The sequence below is a fragment of the Argopecten irradians genome, chromosome 7 (assembly GCF_041381155.1).
Source record: "Argopecten irradians isolate NY chromosome 7, Ai_NY, whole genome shotgun sequence".
Taxonomy (NCBI): Eukaryota; Metazoa; Mollusca; class Bivalvia; order Pectinida; family Pectinidae; genus Argopecten; species Argopecten irradians.
Window position 1 is genome coordinate 33,429,700 of NC_091140.1, and position 23,242 is coordinate 33,452,941.

Sequence of the window (23,242 nt, forward strand, 5' to 3'; positions counted from 1 at the left end):
TCATTATACCTCAAAAATACGCAATGGTGTCCTTGAAATCACTAATGTCTTAGTAAGTTTTTTTTGGCGTGGGTTCTTCAATCTACATGCAGACGCAGCACGATTGAGTTTTGATTGAGACGGATGCGTATTCTACCGATATTTTACTTCACTCAAAGCAAAATAATACGTCTCATTTAAATAACGGAACACTAGATTTTGCTCAAAATTGAACCAGAATTGAACGACTTTTCATAAGGAAAAAAACATAAATCAATTTTAAGAAACAAGCTTTCCTATTTGGGATTAATGATATTTGTCGTCTGAAGTGTAAGTTGTTTCTCAATTTAATGCCTTTGACGTATATGCGTAGTTAAAAATATCATTTAATGCCTTCATTAAGCATAACAATAAGGTTCCAGATGGCAAATCGGATAACGATGCCAAGGTTACTCCATGATCATTAACAGATGGGAGTTTGTTTTACATCTTATTTTTCTAAGCTCTGAAATGAAATTTCAATTCAATCATTTCAAAGTGATGTATGTTACTGGGTGATACGGAGATGTTTACACCCAAAGTAATACTGGATGACGCTGCTAATTAATTTTAACACGGCGCATGTGTCATCAACCTCATTAGGTGTCGACATCAAGAAAACATTAAATTAACACGCTTGTTTATTCCGATTAAATTTACGGGTGACGTGTGCCACGATATCACTGTTATGCGAAATTTCAACGGGATGAAATGGAAAAGTTCAAAATTGCTTTATAGATACTAAAAATTTCCCTGCGAGACGTTGATGAATAATTCATTAACTTTCATGAATAAAATTCATGAATAATCTTCGATTATTCATGAATATTTTCATGAAATTCATGAACTTAAAACTTCATAAGTAATTTTAGGAAAAAACTATTTATTGAACATTTATAAATCCTTTCATTCATGAAGTTCATGATTCTCTTTTATCCATAAAATCATGCAGCAGTCTGCACAAACAATTTATGAATATTCGTGAAACTTTATGAACTGGAACAATTCATGAATATTCATGAACTTGAGTCGTGTTCACGCAGCTTAATAAATGTAAGTAGAGTCAGTGGCATTTGAATTTGGTGAGCTCTAGTTGGGGTCCAGAATTGAAATGTTCTATCATAGCAATGACAATTCTAATGGAATCAATTCAATATTTGATGAAACAAATTCTTAGGACAAAAGGTATAATCCATATATTAACATAAAACATCAGAAGAGTTTAACAAGAAATACCAGCAGTTTACGGTTTTCATTAAGTTTTCATACTGCCACAGATAAGTGCTCACAAAATATGTTTCAGTGATACGCATCAATCAATTACATAATACATTCCAAGTAAGTTTGTATATGTCCGAAATAAACCTATAGTTGTAAAACATGATAGTTTATATGGGAAATTTGATTCAATAACATTTCACAAAATGTCACAAACCAATATCTATGCATAATCACTATAGCAATATCAGTGTGCAACAATTTCATGTTAAAAAAGAACTGCTTATGAATAAAAACTTACTAAAAGTGTTTATATGTGCTTAATATATCTAGGAATGGAATAATCCGTTCACTAATGTGCAAATCTTCCATTTCAAGATGAATAATGTTTCCCCTTCCACATGCCAGCAGATACAGCAGCCATTTTGAATTATGACTGTTTTGGCGGAAAATGTATATATGGGTCATGTGACCCATGTGGTCATGTGACGTCAGTGGATATTCATTAAAATTCATCAAAATGAATGAAATAGTATGTCAAGAATTATCCATGAAGTTTAAATCATAAGTGATATTCATTAAAATTCTTAAAAATAAATGAAACATTTTCATTCATTTTGAAGAATTTTAATGAATATCAGTCATGCATACAACTTCATGGATAATTCTTGACACATTGATCATGAACAATCATGAATGTTTCGTGGACTCATAAAACTTCATGAAGAGTTCATGAGAGTCATTTGATGAATATTCATGAACTTTTTTTCATGAACCACAATCTGCTTATATTCTAAAGTTCTGCTATGTGCTAAAGTTCATGAATCATTCATGAATATTCATGATGTCACGAAAACCATCTCGCAGGGGTTAAATGATGATTTTTGGCAAAAGTTGTTGAATCACTCGGGTTTTTTTTCTTTTAAGTTATTTTTTTCTACTTTTTTTAAACCCATGCGTGTATCCTGCTATTCCCTTCTCGTGTTCTAATGTCTTAAGTCATATGTCATAGGTGAAAGTGATAATAATTGAGATGACATTTGTGATATGATCACAGCTGCACAGATCACCTTTACTACTAAAAACTCCTTAATAATTTGAATGAAACATCCATAATTTTGGTCTCATATTTATAACAACAAGTCCCAAACCCATCATCTGATCAGCGCTTTATTGCTAGATATGAAATAAATGAGTCCATTCATATGTTGTAAAACGACAGTTAGAGTTTGGAGTTTCCTAGCTTATAAATAAATACTGTAGCTACAAATATAATTAAAGAAATTATTTGGTAAAAGATTAGATGAAATTCAATGATTCTGTATTTGCTAATTTAAGAGTAATCTTCACTTGCAGGTAGGAATTGGTTGCTTTTACCGAGTGTAGCGTCATATTGTTTAGAACAAAATATGTAAATGACGTCACAATTTATACCTACCCAACAGAGAGATCGGAATATATATATAAAGTTAACAAAATAAAGGTCAATGTTACCTTATCTCTATAGCGATTTTCCTATTCGCTGTTTTACTTTTTCTTTTTTCCTGCTTCCAAAACCCAACCCCCTAATTAGAACCCCGTAATTAGGGCATATGCACTGGACCCATCTGCTGATTCTGGTACGCGTGGGCGATTTCGTTATATTACGATAATTTGTAAGTTCCTTTGGAGTTCCGTTTTGGAATTTACAGAGAGTTGACATATATAGCTCGGGAATTTGTAATGAATTGGTACAAAGTAATTCTTCCGTAAGCTAGCTACTGTGTCGGTAACTTTCGAAATTACTCGAAAACTTCACATTCAATTAAGGCTGCTCTAGAATGCTTCTTTTCTGCTAGAAATTGTATTCCTTCACTTTAGTACTGTGGAAATTAGCGACCCGTATTTATACTAGCAATCGCCAACTCGGTAGGAAATCAAGTCCCATGGTTGTATGGTTACTTTGTCTGGATGAAGTACCTTCAGATGAAAAGTGTTTCTTTTGAAATCGCACGTGGCAATTTGCAAGATCATTGCAAAATGTACAGGTCAGTCGCATAAAAAATCGAATAACTGTTATTGTAAATTTATTTGTATTGATTAAATATAAGTGTTCAAATTAGAAAGCACAAATAAATACTCTTTTTGCTCCTGCTTTGAACAATACGCGTCTAATTGAGACTTTCTTAGTGAATGTCCCTTTTTGTGTCTAAAAAGCGGGATAGACTATTTACACAACATATCCGTCCGCGCCACAGAAGACGAGGGAGGACGGCACTCCAAACGTTTTGCAGCTGCTTTCTCCGATTCTACACACGGTTTTTAATTAATTGGCTCAAACTAATTCGCCGACTAATCCGAGGTATTTATGTGCCTGGAATGTAAATATACATAACGAGACCTGGCTATTGACTAGGGGCCAATATGACGAGAAAATCGGCGGACGCTGATACAAATCTGAAGCAATTTTGGATTTCTTCTGACTAGAAGTGCATTTTTGTTTATCCTTTTCTGGTGGTATTGTTAGCTTTTTGGCGACGTTTCGTTATTACGTGCAGTTTAAATGTCGACACTAGGTCTGTATGGCGCGGAGGGTTATCATATCCATTGACAGATGTAGGTCGGAAGTGCGTATGAATACAGGAGTGGGTTATTACCATTCCTCAAGAAAATGGATATTAATCTCTGAACATGCAATGCTTTATTATTTTGATAATTGCATTCTTTGATTAATTCCAGTTTTATTAGCGTACATTGTCACTCAAATTTTCCATAACGGTCTCTCACACGTATTAAAAAGCATGTCATAAATACATCTTCCAAGTTTCACTTCCTCTCATACGTGCTATTTTAACAAGTAATTATGTCAATAAATACATTACAATGCGAGTGATGATATCTTTCTTATTCATCAACACATTTAACACCTTTGAATTATTTTGGACTTTTTTTTTAAATACAATTTGTATTGATCGACTTTTATTGCGATTCTTTGCCTAATGACTTGTACGTTCTTGCGCACAACTGTAAATAATCAGAATACCTGAATACAGTATATCCTAGAGGTGTGAAGACGTAACGTGAAGCTCTGAGTATATTCTAAAGAAACTACGAAGAAAACAACATATTAAAATCAATCCTTATAATTCGATCTAATTGACATAATCTTTTCAAAATTCCAAATATTTTTAAACTAACCGCAATATACCGCTTCGCAAGAGATCATTTTTCTTTAGCTTGATCGGTTGAGCATCAAACTAGTAACCTTGTGGTCCCCTGTTCGATTTCTGGCAGAAGCAGTGATTATACTAATATCAATTCATGTTCTGTTACAAATTGAGGGACCTTTTTCTATGAAATCGTTAAGCTTTTTGCGTGTTAAACTGCATAAATAATTCCTTTCATGGAATGATACAGTAATAAAACCAATGAAAACGCTTGCTACCGGCAAGATTAAACAAAACCTGTCATTCAAAAAATATCATTACGTTTTACAAAGACTACTAATATAACAAATAAAAACAACATACAACACCCAGATGTTCCTGAATACTAAGCACTCATTACTTATCTACGAGCCCCGTCATATAAATATTTTCAATTGAAATAAATACAAACCTACCAGATAACCCATACACTAGATAAAAATCAGAAAAAAACTCGTTGACTGTCATTTATGCAAATTTTTATTTTAAATAGCGATGCTTCAAATCTCTGTTTGTCATTTGCATTTCCACTCATGCTGTTGGTTGTTTATTGGTTGAATACATATATCCTTGACGCCTATTCGAATATGCACTTTGACATTTGAGTCAAAAGAATTGAAAATCTAGAGGGATTTAGCTACGTGTCACTATAGAACGAACACGGAAGCCTGGCAGTTCATTGATCATCCATTTACTACAGCTCTGGTTTATACACTTACTGATATGCGGGCGTATATTACCAATAAACTTAAATCCTTATATCTTTGTATTACGTTATCCTAATTCTTATCCAATCAAACAACAGAGATGCGGGCCGTTAAACCCACGACCTGGTTTATATGCTCGCTTGTATGTGTATACACCAGCATAGTAAGTCCATACGTTTTTTTGGTTTTTTTTTAAGGTTTCAGACCCTGGTGAAACTGGTGTTATGTCGTTTGCCTATATATCACTTATTAGGTATACTTTTACAGAACTAAATTGTTGCACCAAAACTAGCATTAGGTATTAATTTTGACTCGTGAATTGATGTTTGTGTGTATATATCGGCATAGTAAGTCGTTATGCTCGCAGTTTAGGCAATCGTCTTCGTCATTTTCAGCTCGGCAAAGAATGGTTCTGAATGTTTAATGTGGGTGAAAAGAAAAGTATCTTTATGATAATTATATAATACAATACCAATAACACAAACTACTTAAAGTACATGAGGAAGAGTTAAATTGTAGTTTTTTATGAAATAGATTTTCTATCATATATATATTTTTTATAATATTTTCATGGTCACATATCAATATCTAACGTACCCGTCCTCTATTGTCGTCTGTCATTCCGTCTCTATATACCAAAAACCAAGACTTTTGTCTGCATTAACTGAGCATCGTTTGCATTTGAAGAATGCGGATTATAAGAAAAAGGTCCAGACGTGTTCTCATGGCACACCTGCCGATATATAGAAAACAAAAATTGTACGAGGGAGGCACCTGCTGAAATACATGTATCTTTGCCCAATATGACTCAAATTAAAAGATTCTCTCTGAATCCCCACACAAGTGTATGCTACCATCGCCTTGATGTTGTTTTTTACAATTAATAAAAAAAATCCATTTCATAACGATGTGAGTGGTAACAGCAACGGCTTCCTCTACTCTAATAGACATTTATAGAAAGCAAATTGAAAACAATATTATCGCATCTTAAGTGTCCTCATAATCATTACCTGATTCGAACCCACCATCGACATTTGTCGACAACCATTACGAATGTTTATCAATAAAACTATGTTTTTCCATCTAATACCTGTGTTTTATGTACTAAGCAAAATAAACATGCACTTATACTACAAGCACTATACACACAGCGTCACTTGTACACTATTCAACTGAGTTCGCGAATTAATATTAAAATCTAATCGAAACTAATTCCGAATCTGTCAATGGAGTTTCCGCAATTCCCATCTGAAATAATAACTAAATGAATCTATACGATGACGATACGAAACAAGAGTGCAATTTCAAAGTCAACGCCATAAATTAATTTTCAATTTTATTACTGACAGAGAGATAATAGATTAGTAATACATCATGATGAGTTTATGTGTCTAAAACATAATTATCAGTTTAAGATTTTCCATCTTTAAAACGCATTTTCGGTTGTATGTAAACTCATCATTGAAACTCCGTCAGAAAATCAATATTTAACCATCACTGGTGAATGGAAGCATCCTGCGTTAGTAATTTATTTCAAGTTAGACAGGGCTATATTAGCTCCCTGTAGATACCTTCTACAAATATTTTAAACTGTGAACACTTTATGATATATTTTGACATTTATGGTCTTAAAATCTTTAATTTTTTTAGCTTTCAATTAAATTTGATATAGGTGTTTCTAATTATAATTGATCTGATTTCCCGAATTTCCCGAATGACTTCATTGTGGAGTAATATTCAAGCTCGTGAATAATATTGGGTATGTTGAAATACAGCCTGTTATACGAAAATTATCTTCGAAATAAGTCTTCGCCTTGCATAAAATATAAACAGAGTGTGAAGGCTGATTACAAGCACTAAATTTGGGACAGTCAACTCGTGTTTATGGTAATTCTGTATTTGCATATAATAGAGTTATCTGCCCTTGCGAGTAAGTATTGATTGTGACGTCATGTGTTCGAGAGCGTAACATCAGATTCGGCGAAAACGACATAAGTTGCGCTCAAAAAATGTTGACGTCACAATCGATACCTAGCCGCAAGGGAGCTTACTTTTCAATATGCAAAGACGAAATACTATTGTAACGGAGTCGTTGCAAATATGTCATTTGCGGCTATGAATTAGTGCACAATTCAAAACTTCACTTCTATCCCGGGATTTCGAAATGTTGAATCATACAAGTTTGATGAGACATATATTTCCCCTAAGCTTTACATTGATAGATAACCAAAACGTATACTTCTCCTCTTATAATAAGTTCTTTAATATCAATGACATACGTTACGTAGCAATCTTCTTGACAAAATAATATGAAACTCGAGACACTTAATGCACTGTCGGTAGTAATTAGGTTTTTAGCCCCCCCCCCCTCCCCCATATTAAATTTCAGACCTTTCTACTTTTTCTAACGTATTTGTCACCGTCCATATGCCCTTGTTTGAACGTTCGCCTCTGTTAGAAAGTCTTTTGTTTTGTCACCTTACGAATACCCGCCATGTTCAAATTACGTGATAGTGTACATGTATGTTCCTGCATTACATTCAATATCAAAGGAGAGTGACCACTGATTTGATTGATGTCAGTATGTGACTGGATAATGTATACTGCCGATGCTTCTGACAGTAAGCTCGATGAAATAGCACTATGAAATGGGTAACAGTTTGTAGTAATACAAATAGACAAATGTTTCCTACTGCAGCCACCTAAAGCACACAGAATCGAAATACATCCAAAACCTCAGAAAGATCAGAGAAATACCGTATCCGCTCGTAGGATGTGAAACATTATAAGCCAACCTATTAAATAACCAATATTGTGCTAATCACATTTTACCTCCAGAAATTAAGCTGCAGTATATATATTTATGTCATCTCTGTTTCGTAACATGGAGTTAAGTGATCGAAGACACAACATTTTTTGTTAAATTTTATTTATAAATGACTTCTCCAATATTCAAATCTGATAGATAGCACCATATGTTATTGATAAACATTAATAAAATCAGATTGGAGAACATTTATTTGAACTAAACAGCACACACAGATGGATTACAAAATAGACATATATGTATAAAGTGAATGGAGTGATGAACGAGCGGTGCAATTTCGCAATTATCGTAAAGATACGGATGGACAAACCTGAATACAAGACCCATTAATATTTAAATTTTGATAACTTTCCTGATGTCTTGATGAGTTAGATAAGTGAAATTAGCAATTATCTATTCTGTTGATATACACATATTGTTTCTGCGAGAAATATAAAGGTTTAGTTGATGCCTTCGAACTTGGTCAATTGGCGTTATCAGATCAATATTGGTACCAATGTATTGACGAGAACAGGAAGGTATTAAATTCCAATAATTAAATTATAATTGTAGCGGGATTAAAACAATATTTAGTAGAACCTGTAAAAAACTACATAGCTAGCAGTGTTCTAAACTCTTCAAATACGGTATTTAAAAATGTAAAATCTGGGTTTGTGTTACTCTTTGCAATATAGCCAAGTAGCACGACTTGCCTGCTATTTATTGGTTCATGTTGCTTCTGAAACTGACTAGACGCCATTTTATCACAAATACAGTACACTTCAGTCGTAAGACTCATGAATATATTGCCAGGCAAGGAATTACTCCCAAAGGAGTTTCGTGTCATCCGCGGTGTTAACGAATGACATTTCGAGTTAAACATGATCAATTCAGGTTGCAGAGTGTCTCTATGCAAGCAACTTATATTGTGTTATCATACAGGCTACATGTACCAGTGCATATGTGAATTTTTAAACATATTGATATTCTGATGACGCAACATTTTTAACAAACATACTGCATATGTACTCCTTTCTTAGTACAACTACTATTGCGGCTGTCAAAAGCCTCAGCTAAATTTGGTATCTGTTACATCGGCTGTATATAGTGTCATCATTAGGCTTAGGTCGTAACATACTAGTTATGCATGTCAAGACGCCATATCTGGTGCAGCTCAACCTAAACGCTTGTCAGTGTATAACGAGATCTTGTTTGTTTTAAATCAAGTTTAAATAAAAACCCGTGCCTGCGGTGTAAAGAACGGGATCGTTTCCACTGCGTAATGACGGATACAAATCAGCATTACTTGTTGGTTGTCGTCAGCAGTTTATTCCAATCTGTCAAAAGATGTGTCTCGTCGGATAACTAAAACCGAAAGACTCCCTGTTGTAAAACAGCGATGATTTTGATGTTTTCGAGTTACTGCGAAAGGCTGCTGCATATTTCTAAAAGCTTCCTGATAGTAAATAATAGAACAGCGGTCTCACATTACAATGCTTTCCGTGGTAGAACAGGTGTGTTTTCTTTGTAACTGTATGTTTTTGTTTATTCGCGATGGAATCATTTTCCCCTGTATTCGCGATCAAGTTATTTTTTGCGAACAAAACTACTGGCGAATAATTCAGAAATAGAGATAAGACATTCCTTATAGCTAATTACTCTTAAAAATTGACAATGAGCGAATATCATTACCACGAATAAGAATCAAAGAGAAATTTACTAAATTGTCTCGCCGCAAAAGTAAACATGTCTACAGTAAAATGTTTGCATTAAATTGTAATAAGTTATTATTTCAGGTCACTAGAGACTTTGAGTTGCCAATATGACCGATATTTCTTTTTATTATATTATGATGAAACCTCGATCACCAGCAGCACCAGAAACAGTTGCTGGTTTACTTAAAAGAGGCAGAAGACATTTATTCCATTCACTGTTCACATATACACTCATTCAAAAAAATCTTTTAACTTTTTATTTGTTTTATTTTTGGCATTGTTGTTAATTACATAAAATGAGCATTTCAAGAGCTCTCAATTTTTTCAACTCTTTTGATTTACTCCATGAGAGTACTGTAATTGAAATTGATAAATGAACCAAGGAAGTGTTTACACAGCAGTCATAGTTACAATGTTGTAGTCCCTACATAGAATATCAAGTTGTTTATTTTCCATTCCAGGTCCTGAGATGTGGGGCCGAATGGGCCCGTACAAGATGTGCAGCAATGGTAAACAACAGTCCCCGATAGATATTCACCCCGATATGTTGCTGTTTGATCCGAACCTAAAGCATGTTAAAGTGGAATCTGTACCGGTAAGACAATAAGTTATATTTAATGTTTGAGCTATATAGGGCTGTTGCCTGGCACTAACCGCTGGTCTGTGTTTTTTCTCCTTGTACTCTGACTTTTTTCCACTTCCTTAACCTTGACATCGCTACATGAAAATGGCCCTGACTGTTTAACAAACCAATTGACAAAATGCAGTTCGTTGAATCCGACAAAATGTGCTTTTCAATGGTGATTTTGTCTTTTTGTACGACAAAATGCGCAAAAAATACAGAATAGATTGATAGCGGTTATATATTGCACAATAGGAAAAGCTGAATACTTTTCGTCGCCGTATGTATAATTTGTTATAGTTTATGAATAATGAGTTTCGGTCTATACGCGGAGACAATATATTTTCTCTTTAAAGTCTATACTGATTTATTTATTGGCGAATATCAAATCACTGCTTTACCTTATATATTTGCAGCAATCTGTAATACATTGATCATATGACAAACAAAACGAGAATTATATTTTAATTACATATTACATATTCCTTTTAGTATTATTAACATGATTTCATCATATATATTTCATTTATGTTTAATGCATTTTAAAGTATTTAAAAATAAGTATACTTTGATATTTGTAGGTAAATGGGAAGTTAACGAATACCGGAAATGACATCACATTGTTTCTTGACCCTGACTTTATCAACCACGTGAACGTTAGTCAAGGTCCACTTTCATACGTATACCACGTGACAGCTTTGAAGTTTCATTATAGTAAAGTCAACATTAACGGATCTGAACATCGGATTGCCGGACGATCGTTCCCAGCAGAGGTTTGTTTAATTTATTTCTCAACATACGTCGTCATTAATTCGCTTAACCTGCCTATATTATTCGATGTAATTTTTTTATTCTTGTAGGTCAAAACAAAAGAGTCTGATAATAAAGGCAGGTTTAACTGGCCAACTCGCCATGTGACATCCACCTACCCGGAAGCAGTTTAGCGAATTCGTGTACTACAAATAACACGTACCTTATTTTCTTAGACTTAGACTAGTTTCCCTCTTACAATTCTACAATTTAACCATTTTGTGTTATCTGTTAGATGGAAACTTCTATACCTCGTGAAAGATAGCACCCCACTCAATGCAATATAATTGTTACCCATCAAGAAACAAGGAATAGAAGCAAACAAAAATAAAATAGGGGCAAACATAAGTTTGTAATAGCAGAAATGAAGAAAGAGCTGCTATATTAATGTGTAATTGAGGGGCATATCTTAATGATACCAAATAAATTTCACCATTTAGTGTAGACGTAATTCGTCAATCAATTGTCAATTGTTGAACGAAGACAAAACATTTTGTTATCATATTTCGTCATTACTGAAGAATACAGCTTTATATTACATATATGTCATTGATTTAATAAAACACTAAATTTTACGACTTATATAACTTTATTCCACATGCTTTAAACACTATTACAAAGCTAAAACTCATTGCAAAATAATCATGATTTTTATTCACTGTATAATCCCATTACTTGCAAATAGATGTAGAGACTTTTTAGAATGAAAGAAGTCCGTTTGCATTGCTTTATGTATGATAAAGACACATCGCACGACACTGCATTATTCGCGTCCGTCCTTGACACGCCACATCAATGAAGCGAACTTATTTCTATCATCATATCATAGCTACAATGTCATTTTCATGATAGACACCAACCGTACACCTTTGTTCTCATCTTAGTGTAGCTATTTGTTGCTCTATCCTTATGTTCATAAATAGATAAAAACGGTCATGATTATCTCATTTCATCTCTTACCTATACTCTCTAGAGCGTGATTTCTAAAAACATGGAGTGGCATAATTACATTCACGTCTATGGAATCGGAGAACGAATCCTCGATGGAAATATGACGTTCATGTTTCCAGACGCAAATCAAAAATTAGTCATACGGGTAAATGGTAATGCATAACTGACGTCATCAATTCAGAAGGGTACACCTAAGTATTATCCCGCGAGTTACAGCTTGGAAGTAGTAGCTGTACATGGAAATGGGTTAATTGAGAGAGAGGGACAAAAAGAACAGCATCGATGTATGTGTATATACATATTATATTGTCCATCAATGTAGTTGCTATTGCGTTAAATTTCTCGCATTTCGCAAACATAAATCGTCACAAATAGGTTCCAGCTACAGTTTAAATGTAAAACGTCAAATGAGTTCGTTGAAACCAATATAAATTAAAATAAAAAATAGTCGCTGGGAAAATAATTGGTTTGATTTATAACATATAGTGTAGATACGCAATGATAGAAATGAAATACAAGTAGTTTTGAATAATTATGGAACAAAAGGTATGAAACCCATGTTTAGTTAGAAAAGGATTAAGGGATTACATGTATAATGCATGTTTAGTTAGAAAAGGATTAAGGGATTACATGTATAATGCATGGAAACCAATATTATTTGATGGTTTGCTGTCTAATTAGGAATAAAACATTGCCAGAATACTTCCCTTACATTATATAGATACTACCTTCATTAGAGGGTGACACTAGGCACTGTCACCCTCTATTGTCACCCTCTATTTATTTTACTATACCAAAAGTCTATAAACAAAACTAGTTTTCAAGTATTTGCAATCTATTGAAACATTTTAACCGATTTTAGTAAAAGTCGAACAGTCACCGTCGGCAGTAGAATAGCATATCAGCTCCTACTCAGTAGCGCTTACTATCATTGCATTATAAAAAAAAAGAATACTCACAATAAGCATTTAGTGAAAAATTCTTGCTGTCTTGTCTCCTGGGTTTGTTTAAATCTGAACGTTTTTGTAAATTTCAATGAATTTTGGTTTCGTCCCGTCGTCTGTTTACAACATTAGCAACGTCACGATTACGCTTGAAATAGCATGTCTTCCGTTGACCTAATTACCAACGGGTTCTTAAAAGCCAACATAAAGCGCTTTGACGGTAAGCGAAAAGATGTGAACGGAAATCTCCGTCCTTAATATGTATTTTTTTATCGATAAACAGACTAATTTGGCAAAACTATTACTAAATAGCTCCAGATAAATTTTGAAGCGTCGCTTCAAAACACAAAGATGGCGTCGAAAAAAGAAACGAGTGCGCATCTTTCTCGGGCAGTTAATATTTTGCACTGTCAAAAGTACACTGCCATCCGTTGCTAGGGGGTTGCTACGCACGTGTCTTTTGTTTTCTGTTGTTCTAATGTTACCTGCCATGTGATAGTGTAAAATACCAAATATCTCTCGACCATTCAGAATGCAGGATTCTCACTTAAGGTATAATAAAGTGTAATAAGTTTCATCATAATCATACAAATGTACTAAGGCAGTCGTTCCCAATTCTAGGGTCAGCATAAGTTTCGCATTGGCATTTATAATACAATCGATCACACGTGCATGATGTTTAAAAATAATAATCCTAATGAGTGAAATTAGTTGTTGATAAAACATTTAGAAATCTACAACCAAACTAAGCAAAATCATAATTCCCTTTTAATTATTTTTTCAAAATATTAATAAGCAGATCATTGTTAAGGCCTCTCTGTTACAAGGTTTGGGACGCCGAGCCTGTGTTTACAACAGAACAAAGAATGGTATGGTAATGTGATAGTTTATGTTCTTTTATCAATACGTAGATAGCCGCGTATCCTCTTGTTGAGCATTATTGTGCTAGCTTGTTAGAAACTGGAATGTACGGTCAAGACCTTACAATAAACAGCACAGGAACACGTATCGGTGGGGTGGAATAACGAAACTAATAAACAAAACGGATAAGATGGAAGAGAAACAGAATTCATCTGGCTTTTAATTTCAGATTTTGCTACAATGTTTTTACAATTTATCACTTTCATTGATGGGAAATCGAACAGAGATGTTCAACATTCAACTATCCTGTCTGTAGACCCGCTCACGTTAAGTTTAGAGAACTATTGCTTTTTGGATAATTCGGCCAGCACGATATACCAAAATCAATACCTCAAATATTTGCTTGGATTTTCTCCTTCAATGCGTGTAACGGGAGCATTCCTATACATTTGCAGGCATACTGAAAATAACCGAATTGTCTATAGATCATTTTTATTAAAAGACCTGTATTCCTTGTAGAAATTGATGGATTTTGTGCTAAATTTAAGATGACAAAACAATGACACACTGTAGTTGTAAAACCGCGATCCCATTTTTCTAGGATCGTTGTCAGAATATTAAGTCAAGTCTGGGTGTGCTGCGCTGTACCTTTATTTACAAGTGATGTAACATTATAATGTTTTGAAGTGACACAAATATTGCAAAGAGACGGCAATTTCATAAACCACGGGTTATCAAAATGATCACACAATGTCTTAATGTCCCTACATAGTACAGCAGATTTTTTTCTTTTTATTCATCATATTGATATCTACAGTTGTACAAGTAAATCACGCAACTACTATGATTGTTTTTTTCATGATTCCGACAGGATTCCGTATTTTTTTTTTTACTTCCGTCGACCAAGTCGATTACATGTGAACACAATTTCTTATGCTAACTGATATATTCATAATGGAAGGTACGTAGAAAGAACCAATTCGTATTTTAGTGCTATCGCCGAAATTATGTATTACGTTTTCCACACCATCACAATAATTGGCTTTGGTTACTGGATATCTTCAGCATCAGACAAAAATGTCTGGGCTATCTGCAATGAAAATCGAAACTCGCGTATCCAGCAATTTTTGCCAAGAAGTCGAGTTATTGTCCAGATTTCAACTAATACTGATGTCAATATTCATCTTCACTTTGAATAAATTTCTACATATCACATTATAATTTAAACGCATATTCTAATACGTTTGTAACACTTTCGATGAAAATAGATTATATATTGTCAAAGTGTGAATATATCAAATACTGTTATCAAAGATTCCTTATAAAATTTGCTTACGCTAAGGAAATACACACGATATTTCTATACATATCAAAATAAGAATATTTCAACAATATATCTTGAAATACGCAAACTTTAAAATGAAAAGCCGATATTTTATGCCAAACCTAAAAGCTAAAGATTACAATCTTTGAGATAATCCGTACAAGATTTAATGATGCGACGTTCCAGGAATGCGTCGGAATATCTATGGCAATTGTACGTGAAAAATGTCTCGCAATTCAATCGTATCGTAGCACCATGGCGACATATGGTGTCAGTCACCACGAAGAACAGCTGTAAATAACTAGACCTGCCTAGTTTATTACCACTGTGGGCAGGATGTGAATATCACATTCGTACGTAATGCAGCCTTACAATTATGTTGTAATTCAATGACTTGTCACTATTGTTAGTATTCATTTGGGTAATTCATAGGGTTTTATGCCATTAGACACATATTGCTGTCACTTGCAGATCATAACAGGAATATTCAAGTTAATCCTTAAATAATTTAAATCGCACAGAAACATGGTGACACGAATCTGTCCTTACATACTTACTTTTACGAATGTCGCCATCAAATATGTTCGTAAGTGAATACATCCGTTAATAAAACTGATCTTAAATTACATATATTGTATATTAATTCCATTCACTTTTTACCTCCGCGAAAGTTAATCATCACAAATTTGTACTGGAATGGAAATTGTGAGAATTAGTAATCGCGAAAGGAAGATGATTTGCAGTATGTGTGTTCAGTAATATACTTTATAAATCAGTTTCTCTAAACCTATAAAATGCAGAATGTATTTCAAAATATTTCAAAATCGTAATGTATTTTCGACTATGTGAGATCCTCTTACGAGAATTCTTTCTTGGAATTGCACGACCGATTGTTGGTTTTGTTGTCTAAACAATACAACATGTTTCAGCAAATTGTTGCGGTACCTAGCCATCGAAAACAGTTGATTATTAATGACGCAAATATATATATACCTACCCTGGAAGACACTTGACAAACCTCACTCGGTCACATTGCATTGACAATGGTACCAACAATTGGACACAACTAGTTCCATTATACTAACCGTTGAGCAGGAGCAGAGACTACCACTTCAACGAACTCTTAACTCGACGCCAAAAGTGGAGCGGTATCACAGGAGACGTAAGGGAATGAAAGTCTGTTTGAAAGAGAAAACAAAGAAAGGCCCGAAATGCAGATGATTTCTGAAAATCGTTATGAATACTTTAATAACGTTACGATACAATAATACAGATTCGATAATTATCTTGATTGGTCAAGTCTCCTCGATTGTAATAGCATAACGACTTATATTGCACAGTGCAGAAATGTTGACATCGACCGTTAATAGGTTAATTTTTTTATTGATCAACGGCAATTACCAAATCATTGTGTATGGCCTCGATAGTAGCGTACATCAGACTAAGTAAACGTTATGGTCGGAGAATATCCACTTATACCGGCCATAGTTAGATAAGCTCCGACAAACACGACGATCACCTGATCTGATGGTATGGATGTTTTGAAAGTCCTGGTTGATTAATGCAAAGACACGTCATTTCCGTTAATCAGCAGTAAATGACAGAGCTATTTTTGGGTAGTAGATTATTTGGCGTTGTGCCAATTTTAAATTACAGACTGCACATCATCCTGTTGATTGAATTATACTTTAGATTTGAAAGGAATTAAAGTTCTAACAGTCTAATGAACAACATTTCCGTCAATAAATTTACGAAATTTCGGGAAACAAAGGGCGATTTATGTGAGCAAGTGGTAGTACAGAAGATCTAATTGTGTACTTTTTTTCTAATGGTAACGGTACATCACGTCATATGGTATTCTCCAATACTTCACCGAATCTAAAATAGTTTAAGCTGCTAAACAATTACATCGCTGAAACTTGAGGCGTATGTTGTTAGTGCTATTTTGATGTTTAACGTATTCCGGGCGATCTTGGGATGACAGCTATATAAAAGTGATTTTTGAAAATTTTAAATTATTTTTTTTCTTTTGAATATGTATTGTAAACCCTAATATTGTATAGTAAATGAAGATATTTCATCCGTCGGTCGACTTTGATCGATCGGTAAGCATTCAGCAACCCTCGTGCTGACCAGCCAAAATCTTCTTCTTATATCAGCATGTCTGTCATGAATGATTGAGTTGTTTAAAAAACATAGAATCGCGTTATTAGAAGTTGCAAAATTGTCTTTAACATTAAATTAGGTTTTGTACAAACCATATATGTTCAATGTTTGCAGAAATTGCTCAAATCATCACTCAAAGACGTGGGAGACTATGTAAATAATGTGCCAAAAGTAAATATATTAATGAAAATATTCAAAAAGGTCGAAATAAATTTTATGTGGAAAAACATAATTAATTATTGAGTGATTTTGTGTCTATAACTTCAGATCTCGCAAAGAAATGAAGCTTGAATTGAATGAACATTCCAACATTACATTTTTGACCAAACAAGTCTATTCTCTTAGTACTTGTTTGTAATAATTTTTTGTTGAAATTGAATGTTTCAATACTCATATTGTTTCCAAAGATCAGTTATGACGTGTTTCTTCAAAACATTTGCATTCACTCGAATTTTAAGTCGTATATATGTAGCAAGTGACCAAATCAAAGTGAAAATTATGGATTATATGCTGTTGTTTACGTAATGATTAATCTTTAGTTGTATATTTTAGAGTTATCTACCCTTGCGAGAAGGAATTAATTATTAAGTAATTTGTTTGCAAGTATAACATCATAATGTTAGAGAATTCGACGTGATGTTTGCTTCCAAAATGATGTCACAAAATATGAGTATCTACCATTAAGAGTTGGGGGTAGGGTATTCGTTCTAGGGGTAAGGTTGGAATGGATGATTTGCAAAGAGGAACTGCTGGTGCTGTTATTCAGAAATGCCTTAGTATTTGATCTACAGTTATCTGTGAAACAAGAACAAAACGGTCACGCTATAACTAAGAAGCCTATTACGTCCTTTACGTAATAGATTTCATTTGTATCACCCATGACGCGTGTGTCGTTTGTCCCGTACTCTCTGATTTTGATATGATGTCAGAGTCTAACAGGAATTCTGGTTCCATTAAGATGATTTTTTTTAATTGGCAGTTATCATATTATACAAGAATATGCGTTATATGCTAATATGACGGAATTTTTTTCTTTTCAGCTTCAAATGATAGGATACAATGGCGACCTTTATGAAAATATGTCACGTGCTGAAAATTCATCCAATGGGATCGTAGTCATTTCAACATTTCTAGAGGTAAGTGAGTCTGGTTGTGGCTCATGTATTAGCAAGCTAATCTCTTTACTGAACGTTCGCTCAGCCATTGAAGACACTGAGAGTAACGAAATCCGAGGTTCTAAATCAAGTTTTGATTGCTCCCAGCAAACACCTGGGCATGATCCATTCATTTCATTGTTCACTGCATTTTATCAATATTTCAGTCAATTGATCCCGTGATGCACTTTATGTATCACAAATTCAATACGAACCTTTCCATTACAAGTTGTTACCGTGATATGCCTTACCCAAATCTCACATCGGCCAGAATCCTGAAAACTTGTCTGGAGCAGACGTCACAGATACGAAACCACCATCAATTATAGTATTCTGATAGCTTTGCTTGATTCACAGGAAGGTTTACGACAACTCACACGCACCCATCAATGTTGTTTCCCATGCTTGTTATCCTTCGTGCTTGTCCGACATTAAAGCACCCTAAAAGTGCACCAACTAGAAGCGTCAATCCGAAAGTGTGACATAGTCGAGATAATGGGTGTTTTATTCGAGGATTTCACAATAAATACGGAATAAAAATCTTTCTGCATCTTTTTAAAAATGCGTTATCCTCCCATTTAGCTGTCCGATGTCATTATTAAGCCTGGTTAAGTGGGGTAGTAGGGCGACAAGAATCAAGCATCAGATATATGTCTGAAAGTTTGTGAAAACAAGTATCGGTGAATAAGGATCTACAATGTATTTCAATATAATTCGGAGTCTAAACAGTCGATATTTAGAAATGTTTTAATTATGTTTTTATTGTAACTTTATCGAGAGCAAAAATTAAACTTATTAACTGTATGCATAAAATCAGTCAATCGGAACACTTTAAAGATTTCAATTAGATAAAATGATCGAAAAGAAAATTATGTTTTTACGTTCTATATATAAATATCTATTTAATGTCTGACCTCTTTGAAATATACAATAAACACCATAACCTGAAGGTGGGGAGGGGGGAGGGGGTAACGGCCTCAACGTCATACATGTATATAAGATTAAATGTACGGGCAGATATACTAGCGTCATACATGTAATTAGCATTGTATCACAATTACACACCAAGTAAACTACATTGTATTATGTATTTATATGGTAACGGGATTATGAGAATGCATAACAGTTAACAATTGGAATTTTAATTTTGAAAAACAATTAACAGAAATTTAACCACTTTAGATAAGAGGATTTTTTTATTTGTTTATATTCAATGAAGATTCCACTGAAGTGTATTAACAATTTATTATTTGCAATCAGATAATTTGAGACAGATTTAACAAACTTTTAAATCTTTACCAATGATTAATTATTAGCACATTTATATCATTCCTATATATAACACTTGCGTATATCAATTTTGGTGAAATTATATATGATAATCAACCAATGCAGAAGTCGGCAAAAGAGTTGTCACTTTTGAAAAGGGAAGGAAATTTTATGGGAACCCAAAACTTAAGGGATAGATCGGGATATGTTAACGCCATATCATCAGACATGGTCATATAAGGAGTGCAAAGTTTCACAGATGAAGGATAGATAAAGATTAAACATTGACCTACGATTAGTACCTCCATATTTAGCAACTTCCCACATTGGATTAGAACTCGCGATCCAGTGATTGATGACTTATTTCGGGTCATCTTAACCACTCGACCATCGCGGCCCCTCGACAGAGGTGAAAGAAATAGATTTCCTTAATACCCTTGATGACATTATGAGCTGTTCAATATTTGGCGACATCATCAAGTGAGGACAAAATGTAATAGAGCTTCTCTAACTGTCCCGACTTACTCTATTAAATCTGTGCTAAAATGGCCATCTTCCTGAAGTCAATGTAGAACTAACGATTAACTATAAAAGGCTTCTACTCCAGTCGACACTGAAATAGGCCTATGTCGGGAAGTAGACACATTTGGACCACGGAAGGTGACCATATATTCTGCTTATATCGACATTATAGTATATGACATCACTTACCCCCACCCTTTTGCGAAAGTGTTACTTCAGCAAATCACAAAATATATTTTTGCCGCAGACAGTATCGCCATTATGTCACTAAGGGTTACGTATATTAAAGAATAGAATTTCGTGTTATAGTTCCGTTAAATTTCCACACGTCTTGTTTATGAAGATTATGAAAATATATTATTAATTCAGATACCTTCAAAATTGATTTGTCACTAACTCTAATTAATAATATTTCATAGCTTGTATTAACTGTTTATTTCATACAGCTCAACATCTATGTTCATTTACGATGTGTCAGTCATGTATTTAGAAAATGGAAAATAAAAATTATATTAGATGCTATATTTTGTACGCCATATTTGTAATCAGCATTGCGGATAATGTAAAATAGAAATGAAAATAAGCAAACCAATTATAGCTCTATGAAACAAGAATTTGGCCTTTATGCCCTGTATTAACATTTACGATTTTTTAACTGCTAGTGCTGCCACAATATTTATGATAGAATTTTGATGACAAACATAATAAACAACAATGTGAATTATGACTTGTATCATCTTTACTATAGAACCGTTAGATGATGAATATTTATTATTATATTTTCTCACCAGAGGTTTAACTCTCAAACTTCCATTCATATGACTCTTATATGGGTGTCAGCCTATAAAAAGACATATGCGTTTACACAAAACCTTTTAGTTTTCAAAATATTTCAGTTAACCATTACCCACTGTGGACATTTGTACTTTAGAAGTGCACTTCACCACATTAAGTAAAGGCCAAGCTGCAACCTTCTGCATAGAAATTTAAGTGTTATTGTAAAACATTGTAGCATTGTCGAAATCCATTTGGCTTCAGTTTGTTCGGTAGGTTTGATACTGCGTTCGTGTTAGTAACATGCCAAGGTCGCCGTTGTAGATTTTGTCGTAATGAATAAAACCTGGAAGTACTCGTAGATCACTTACTCTGTATTTACATATTACATAGTTATCTGCCCTTGAGTGTAGGTATTGATTGTGACATCATGTGTTTGTGAACGTAATGTCATGCTTTCCCGAGAAAACGACGTGAATTGCGCTTACAAATTATTGACGTAACAATCGATACCTACACGCAAAGGAGTTAAATTTGTAATATGCAAAGACATGCCGAATGCACCAGCAAGTGTATCTCGAGATAGATATAGAAATATGATGTGTGATAGATATTCATCATCACCACCAGTCAGGAGGTCCAAGAAAAAGCAAAAGTAAAAGAAATGATTCAGACATAAAGGTAGCAAATATGATAGACCCAAATAGCATTGGAATATTATCCTTATCTCATTTGCCAGTAAGACCAATGCGAATAAGTACTTAAGAAACTCTTCTGAATTTTGCCATTTCAAAGACAATTTTACAATTGTAAATCTAGTTGTGAAAATGCTGAATCTTTCAATTGTTTCGTAATTTTTTTCTTCGCGTTTACATTACAATTGTTGTCGCATTAGTTTGGGAATTGTTTTACAACATTTAAAACTTATCCGTTTTCTCCTTCGTATAAGCACGACTATCTTCCTAAAAATGATCCCGAAGATTACTTTCGGACCTTTCGTTTTTTTTATAAATATTGTGTTTTCAGTGTTCGGGGAAAATATGCATTTTCTATCAAGTTTCGGTTTGATACCATTGAAAGTGACAAACGAAAGTTAACTTCATGATTTTTATATTGATTACCACTTGTGTATACAGTCGTTCAAAACATTCGGTTATAATACCGACGGCAAATTCCGATATTTGCTTTCTTTGTATTACGTTTGTATTGACACTGCGATGCAAACTTGATGAATGACCAAAATTAGGAAATAGCAAGGTCTTAAAATAGGTATAAGGCATGTTTTTGTAGAAGGCAAATCTGTGTTCATTAAAAGAATGTTATACGTAGGCTCCTGAGATAAAAGCGTTGAAAACTTGGAGCAATGGTAGAAACCCTACCATTTGTTTTCACTAGCGAAGGGTGCGGTAGGGGAAATCACATTTTTTACAGAAAGAATTGATATGGATGTATACGTTTTGGAGTATAACAAAGGTATTTTGCCGTGTGTTCGTGTTTTCAGTAACGGAAAGGGCTAACAAATTAATCAAGTTTTCAGGAAATACGTTGCTTACATGGCACTCAATGCACTTGCGAAATCCAATTAGTTAAGGATAAATCGCAGGGGGGAGAGGGGGGAAGGAGAAAGGGAGTGGAGTCGGGTTGGGAGGAAATATGACAGCAACTTCAAATGAAGAAGTGAAATATTTTAAAGCCAATCACTGTCACTGACAAAAATACAGATTTAGTAAAAAAACAATTTAGGAAACGAAACGAACCTAGATAGCAAATCTGAAACAAAAAAAAACAAAAAAAAAAAAAAAAAAAAACATTCGTTTGTGATAGACAATTTTATTTCGAATGCACCATTTTTATAATTAGAAATTTTATTTCCGAAGTAAAAAAATACTAAGAATACTTTTCCAAAGAAAAAACGTTCCCTTGATTAATACAAAAAAAAATGTTGGATTTGGAAAATAACAACGAAGTTCCAAATAAACATATCGAAATCTACAAAACCAGACCATTATGGTCAAGCAAGTCCTTAAGCTACGAACACGTGTATTATGATGGAATTGAAGTTATGTGAATCGTATTGGACCTTCGAAAAGGCTTCCTTTCTATAACGTCACTGTCTTTTTCTAGTTGAGAAAACTTTTCTCTGGGCAAGTTAGGTAGATACACCGGCAGTAATTTCGGCATTAGGCAATCCTATGC

The 23,242-nt window shown here is 34.0% G+C and overlaps 1 protein-coding gene across 2 annotated transcripts in view; it reads left to right on the forward strand.

Annotated features, from left to right (window-relative positions):
* LOC138328213 (carbonic anhydrase-related protein 10-like) overlaps positions 1 to 23,242 on the forward strand; it is a 57,603-nt gene that overhangs the window by 23,609 nt on the left and 10,752 nt on the right. For both annotated transcript variants that reach the window (XM_069274910.1, XM_069274909.1), the window contains exons 3-5: positions 10,111 to 10,244; positions 10,853 to 11,044; positions 18,368 to 18,463. In XM_069274910.1, coding sequence (XP_069131011.1) covers positions 10,111 to 10,244; positions 10,853 to 11,044; positions 18,368 to 18,463 — 422 coding nt within the window. The remainder of the gene's footprint in view (positions 1 to 10,110; positions 10,245 to 10,852; positions 11,045 to 18,367; positions 18,464 to 23,242) is intronic.